This window comes from Penaeus japonicus, unplaced genomic scaffold (assembly GCF_977035675.1).
Source record: "Penaeus japonicus unplaced genomic scaffold, GWHDUDI00000001_assembly GWHDUDI00000010, whole genome shotgun sequence".
Lineage (NCBI taxonomy): Eukaryota > Metazoa > Arthropoda > Malacostraca > Decapoda > Penaeidae > Penaeus > Penaeus japonicus.
Window position 1 is genome coordinate 25549607 of NW_028234412.1, and position 7500 is coordinate 25557106.

The window sequence follows — 7500 nt, forward strand, 5'->3', positions numbered from 1 at the left end:
TGAAACGTTTACAATAAATGAGGCAAACTGCAAGTAAGTAGTGATCTGTTATTCCTTTTGATTGTGTTTTAAATTTTACACAATTTGTTTTTGTTTATTTTTTACTATAATAGTAATTTTATTTCTTCATTAATCTTTCAGGAAATTAAATGCCATGCATCAGTGTGTTGTGAAGCACACTGAAAAATGTGAAGACCCAACACCAGCCAACATTCTGGACTCCCTCATAATCCAAGTTTTAAAAGTGACACCATGCTGGCAGACAAGCGGGGCAGAAACTGTAGCATCACAATCGCAGTACATCCTCTCTGACACCCTCACTCTCATAGCAGCAGCCCTCACTGCAGCCAATATCCTTCTCTAAAGGGGACAGAATGAGTAGAGTGATATGGAATTGACATTTTACTCTGGATACAAATTTCCCCTCCAAACTTTATGAGATTATAGGGAGTAATTTAGTAAAGTACATAACAAGCATTAGAGGTGTACTTAGACTTAATTCAGTACAGAATTAGAGATGTACTTAGTCTTACTAAGTACAGGTGTGAGTGAGTTGCTGGAGAGTTTGCCGAGGCTGTGATCATGATATTTAGGAAAATATTATTTGGAGTAAGAATCATCAACTAAATGCAAATTTTTATTCATGTATTTATTATTGTTATCATTATAAATGATTAATCTATGTGATTGTATTATTATTTCTATTTAGGATTTGTAGTTATAAAGACATTTGTAATGGAAGTTATGGCTTTAAGTATGAGTATTATATATTTATATATATGATATAAAATTTGTGTTTGTGTGTGTATGTATTTGTGCTATGGGTGTATGCAGGCATGATGTTTGTCTGCATATGTTTGAGGGTATGCAAGTACTTTTGTCTGTGTAAATGTACATCTGTCAGGTCTAGAAACATGATTTATTGCTTAAAATTAGCGACAAAATTTGTAATATTTTATTTGAGTAGTTCTTTACTCATTGAGATCTTTAATAATTATTTTAGGAACTACAGAATTTCATCTAGTTTTTTTTTATGCTTATTGTATATGCTAAAACAAGTCAGTAATTAGAAAAGCATTACCAAAGAAATAGGAGGGTTTGGAGAAAATGATTGTGCCAATTATTATCATCATTATGTAAACAGTACTTTTTTATCATCTAACCTTTGGGGTACATGTAGTGTCACTTTCATCCATAAAAGCCTGGCAGGAATATAACCATTTGTTTAAGTAACATATTTTATTCTATACAATTCAAATGATTAATCTCCTTACCCTTATCAGCAAACTGTGGTTAACTGTGGCAAGAATGCAAACCCTTTTTGCATGAATGAATAATGTTCATCTCGAACAAAATCAAACTTGAATGCTGAATGCTGAATATTTATTGTTCTGTGCCGACTCTTAAAAACTCTCAACATTTGTTTGTATATCTGGGAGCAATGCTATACTTTAAATCATCTTATGATGGTTATTGTAACACTCATGTGCTCTTTCTTCACTTTATAAGGAGAGCGTTTATAGGCTGACAATACCTCTTGTTGTGTGTGTTGCACTCACTCACTCGCTCACTCACTCATTCATTCACCCTCTCTCCCTCCTCTCCCCCCTTTTCTCTCTCTCTCTTTCTCTCCATCTCCCTCTCCTTTTCAGCTTATAGAAACATTTTGATAAATTTTGGTTTAGGAATTCCAGTCCTCTTTTGAATTTTCATCATATAAATCTGTTACTATTATTAATATTTTTAGTAGAGACATTGCTTATAATAATGATACTTACAAAAATGTCCATTATAATATTATAATAGTATCAAAAACAATTTTAACCCCAAACTTCATGGAATAGGGTAAACAAGTGAGGTCAGGTAAGCCTAATATTCAACTAATAGTGATGACTGATATTTGGTTATCAGGCTTACTCATCCAGGTTAACTGGGGTGGCAGGGAACCTGCTAATCGTTCTGTGTGGCGGAGGAACATCTTATTACCAAAAAAAGTGTTTTAATTTTTGCACATTTTCTCCATCACTTTTGCTCCTTGAATCAACTGCATTTTCTTTTATTTTCTTTGGGAGCATAGTGTGACCAGTTCAGAAATATATTTATCATCAGACAATTTTCTTGGTAGGTACACATTTTCCATCTTATAGTAGATGTCACAAAGTTAAACAAGGAATTTTCAATAAAAGACTGCTTCAACTTGTTGCCAGGAATGTATGTATATATATGCACTTCCCACTATGGTTGTGCATTAGTGCTTATTCACCATAAGTCAAATATTAGGCTAACCTACTCTCACCTGTTTACTTACCCCCATTCCATGAATGTTAGACTTAAAATTGTTTTTCATACTATTATTATGCAAAGCACTATTAAGACTATCATTGTTATTAGCAATATATTTAATAATAATGATAATAATAACAGATTTATATTAAGGAATTTCAAGGAGTAGGGTAAATAAGTGAAGTCAAATAGACCTTGACCTGTGACAAAACCATAATTGACAGAGCATGTACCCAACATCAATTGGTTAACCCTCTCTGGAAGGGTGGTACACCACGGGTACCGCGCATTCAAGGCCCGTTCGCTGGGTGATGTCATACGGCGTCGTTTATTTAACTGATTTAGGCCTATGTGTTGGAGAGCCCCGGCATTGTAACATGCAAGGCTGGAATGCCCCCATCATGAGTGGGTTAATATATTTGAGTTGGTTGCTCTATGAAGTTTATTAGTTTTGCAACAACATTAGTAATGGTGATATTCAAGTAAGCATTACAGTACTTTGAAGTTGGGAGTATAAATAGTCTACGGGTAAACATTAGTCAAGGGAGGTTTTGGATTTGCATTTGAAGTGCAGGATTCTGTATTTTAGCCTTTCTTGGAAAGGAGAAAAAAAGGAAGATATTACTTGAATTATGTCATCTAATTTTGCAATGAACATGAGAAGACATGAAAAGATTGTATTTTCTAGACTGAAAATGTTTATGGAAAACTTGCTTTACAAACAGAAAATAAGGTTGTAGTTGTATAGATTTGTAATATAGATATATAATTGGAAACTGATATAGAAAGTTGGGAAGAAAACAGAAGGAGTGTTCATTCAAAATTGACTAGAAAAATACCCATAATAATGTGCATCCCATGTGTAATTTATGGATATGAATTAGTTGAAAATAAATGAGTATAATTGAAGATATTAAAAGAATTGGATATGCTACTGACTGACTACCAAGTCTAACCTATGTGCCAGATCGCAATATCTTAGGAAATCAAAGTTCTGTCCTTTGTTGAATTTCAATAAAATAAGCCCTTAAATATGTATCCCCTTAAACATGCACACGGACAATGCACATACATACGCATGTTTATTTATGTTTATGTACATGCATGTGCACACACCCACAATCCCTCCCTCCCCAGTCACAAACCAATATAATATTGTTAGATATTTGTATTAAATAGTTAACATTTTTTATATGAATAGTATTGAAGGATAATCTTCTAACTTCAGCATGTACCTAATCTAGTCTGATGTAGCACTAAGCCAAGAAATTGGGAGCTGCTGTTTTCTGCAAGAGGGTCATGTATTTATTAATGTATATAATGGATACTTTGTTTATGTTAGATCACATGATTTAAGATACGATTTGAGGATAGTAGTTGTAACTAAACATTAAAAAAATATATCTTTTTACCAGACAGTAAATTCATGAGTATCAAATGGATTTGGGTTGTATTTACTTCAGTTAATACATATTTTACATGGATGGTGGTTGCCGTTGAGTAAAATACAAGCTGAAATTACATGTGATTTTTGCAATGACGGAAAAACTCTTATGTACATAGTGTAGGAGACAATCTTAGAAAAAGTAGCATATTATGTGGCACTAGGAGCACATAATAGTAACAAGACAGTAGTATTTATGGTGAATCTTTACATGTATACATTATGTTGAATTAATTTTGCATTTATTTTATGCAATTAGAGAAAAATAACAAGACTAGTTGTAATAATGCCACATAAGTATGGCCAGAATCATGATTTAAAATGATCAAACCATTCTCTTGCCATACAGGGAGGGGTGTTGTGTGCATTTGTATATATTTGTGCAGCAACATTTCCAGTAAAATTATTTTGACAAGTTTCAGGCAGAAATACTTTATGACTGAAAAATTCCAGGCAAATTTGTCTTGATCAGGTAAATTCTTTGTCCAACCCCCCCCCCCCCCCCCACCTAAAGTTGCTTCACAATGCCCATGCTTTCAGGATATGCTAGAAAATGTGCATAAGTTAATTTCTTGAAAAAAGCCAGAATCCAAGACTGTTACATCCCGACTTAAGAATAATTTTTGGATTTTGGTTTCATGATATGTGAATAAGATCATATGATTAGAGGAAATATAAGAGATATGTTGACTATCGTGACTAACCTGTCTTGATTTTTAATTAGTTTATCTATTTATTTTACCGATCTAGTTCAGCATAATTATTTTGTGTTTAAGTCAATATCAGTTCTGTTTACAATATCCAGAATGTAATATATTCACTGTTATGTACAGCAAGATACATATGATATTGCACTTTTCAATATACTTAAAAAAAGGACAGCAGACTTATGAAAAATAATCTTATATTGTATATATTGAACTAGATATGAGAATTAAAATATTAATATTTAGTATGGAAGTAGAGGCCATCATGCACTTGCTTACTTAAATGTATGTAGACAAGAATGAGAGAGTTTGAATTTCTAATAGAATGGATAAGTTATATAGTTCCTGTTAATATTAGGAATGAAGCTAGATAAATGCACTCATTTTAAACACATTCCTACATACTCATTCCTGATTTACATGTGGTTGAAAATATAGATAGTGCACTCTTGATAGCTGTTTAATCTTCTGCAATGCTAATTATACAGTTGGAAACCCACAGAAAGATGCATACATTATTATTTTGTCTGTAAGTTGATGGTTGATGTACAAGGAGCCGTGTGATCTAGAGATTGCATCACATGCATCTCAATTCTCTTTTTTTTTCTTTTTTTTATGGGCTTCCTTTCTAGTCTTACCTCTAAATGTGGAAACAAAGCAATTTTTAAATATCATTTTGGTATGACAGATAAATGGAAGTGATCTTCATTTGCTTACATTTATACAATAAATTGTATACAGTTTATGGCGTTTCCTTAACCTGCACATTTTTATAAAAGAGTTAAGACATGAAAAGTAGTTTTTTAGACATTAATAATCTACTAAATTATAAACAATGCTGCACAAAGAAAGAGAGGTTGTGTACATGTAGAAAAAATTGCAGCCTGAGGTTTTGGCAGGTCTTGCCGCTACATATATGAATGCATATAATCCAGAGTTTATGTTCAAGGTATTATATACAACCTATTGATTCATTTCCTTATGATAATTTCATGAAAGGGATGGTCAGTCAAGTTCAGAATAAAGAAATAATGGTTGTTCACCACATTGGCCAGATAGTTACTCTACAAGGGAAAAATATATAAATCTCTCAGTCCCATGTGAACAAAAGAATATTTGCTGTAGTTCGCACATCCAGAGAAAAATCTTGCTTCAATGCAACAATGGATGGGAGGGAGGGGGGGTATGCCTCAAGCATGAATAGGAACCAATCAATATTGAACTATTCATGTTACATCAAGTCTGAGAACACTTGGGTTGGCTGTTATAACAAGTCAGGTTGTTAATCCTGGCCTAACCCTTTCAATAATAATGATAATGATAGATCATAATAGCAGTATTATAATACCGCTCTCGTGATGCCTGCGACGGAATAAATTCGTTAATATATGCCATAAAAATATATATATCTAAGAGAAAAAAAACATAAATCGATTTTTTTTCAGGTGAGAAAAAACTGTATTGACTTATATACATATGCCAACAAATCCATAGCATTTGGTAGTCATTTGGTAAAAAAGTTATAGTTTCATAAATGGCCAGCAGGAGGATAGCCATGGCAAAATATCTCATCCCCGGTGGATGGTCCTGCCACCATTTGATGTGATATCTTGTCATCTAGTATTAATGAATTAAAAGAAAGAAAAAAATGTCTATGTTGTCATTATTATTGTTATCAGTATCCTTATCGATATTGATCATTATTTTCATTATACTATACTACTACTATCGTCATTATTATATTACTATTATTATTATTATGATCATTATAATCATTATTATTATTATCTTATATTACTATTATTATTGTTTTTATCATTGTAGTTGTTGGTTTTTGATGCTTTTGTTTTATCATCCTTACTATTATAACAATCACTGTCATATATGCTATTGTTATTACAATAATTATTATTAATTTCGTTATCTAATTATAACTATAAAATTGAGCATTATGAAAGGAAATCATAATAAACAATTATACAAATGCTCCCTCGTCAGCTGTTCTCTGAATTCGGGCGCTGATTGGCTCTCGCACTGAAACAAGTTCAGCTTCAATGTGATTGGTCATACTTCATTACCTAAGAAAGTTTGGTAATGATGGTAGAGACTGGCTAATTGTTAATTCATACGTAATTAGCGATGGCCCAGCAATGCACCTGGGAGATATGAGAGGACTTACCATGAATTCAGTAGTATCGATTTTATGATGGTAAAAGATAGAACAGGATTTAACTTGAGTTTTTGTAATTGTCTTGTTGTAACTTGAAGCTAGTATGAGTGCAATCGACTGTATGTCATTTCCACAGGGGACATGAGCACAAAGGCCATTGTGTTTCCGGATAAACACCGCTGGTAGGTTCTATTTCATTTCTTATTACCGGTGTCGGTAACCTGATGAAGTTGGTGTAAAATTTATGTTAAGAATGAACAATTATGATTGCATTACATTTATACAGTTGATAAATGTATTAAATAATTCCTCTTCTCTGGAACTAGGCTAGGCTACTTACCAACAATGGGGCTAGCAAGGCTAGGTCAGGTCAGGTTAGAATGCTACTGAGGAAAGCGACCGAGAAACATGCCATTTCAATTGCATTTATGTGTGTGGTGTGACTTTGGATTTATTATTTTTAGTTGGAAATCAATTGGTATTAACAATAGATAAGTGATTTATGTCAAATACAGAGGACAAAATCACTGAAAACACATTGAAAACTATAGGAAAAAGAACATGTTTCTGTACCCAGGATGAGTAATAATGTCAAAAAAATGGTACAACAACAAACGTGGGCGACAGCCCTTGCCCTTGCCCATTGCTAATGGAGCTGCTTTGGCTCGAAATGGTCAAAGCACTGGGATATTTCAAACACAGAAACCTTACACATTGGGCTATTTGCCTGCACTGGCTGCATCCAAGCGCTACCCGCATGATCATGTAGTGCACCAGCCAGAGGCCGGATTCACTAACGCACTTACCATGATAAATACGCTGGGAACTACAATTATGATGGTAAAAAGACCGCATCGGTATTCATGAACAACTTACCATGATAGAATAGAATGCTA

The 7500-nt window shown here is 33.3% G+C and overlaps 2 protein-coding genes across 3 annotated transcripts in view; both read left to right on the top strand.

Annotated features, from left to right (window-relative positions):
- Positions 1-5177, top strand: part of LOC122243723 (27 kDa glycoprotein) — a 5429-nt gene extending 252 nt beyond the window's left edge. The window contains exons 1-2 of the mRNA XM_086541084.1: positions 1-33; positions 142-5177. The exon at positions 1-33 is cut by the window's left edge and continues 252 nt beyond it. Of these exons, the coding sequence (XP_086397210.1) occupies positions 1-33; positions 142-364 (256 nt within the window). The 3' untranslated portion in view covers positions 365-5177. The remainder of the gene's footprint in view (positions 34-141) is intronic.
- A 1289-nt stretch (positions 5178-6466) lies between these two features.
- Positions 6467-7500, top strand: part of LOC122243722 (uncharacterized) — an 11100-nt gene continuing 10066 nt past the window's right edge. The window contains exon 1 of one of the 2 annotated variants that reach the window (XM_086541085.1): positions 6467-6643. The gene's annotated coding sequence lies outside the window, so the exon portion shown is untranslated. Of the gene's footprint in view, positions 6787-7500 lie in introns of both variants that reach the window. The other variant, XM_043001376.2, reaches the window with a different exon arrangement.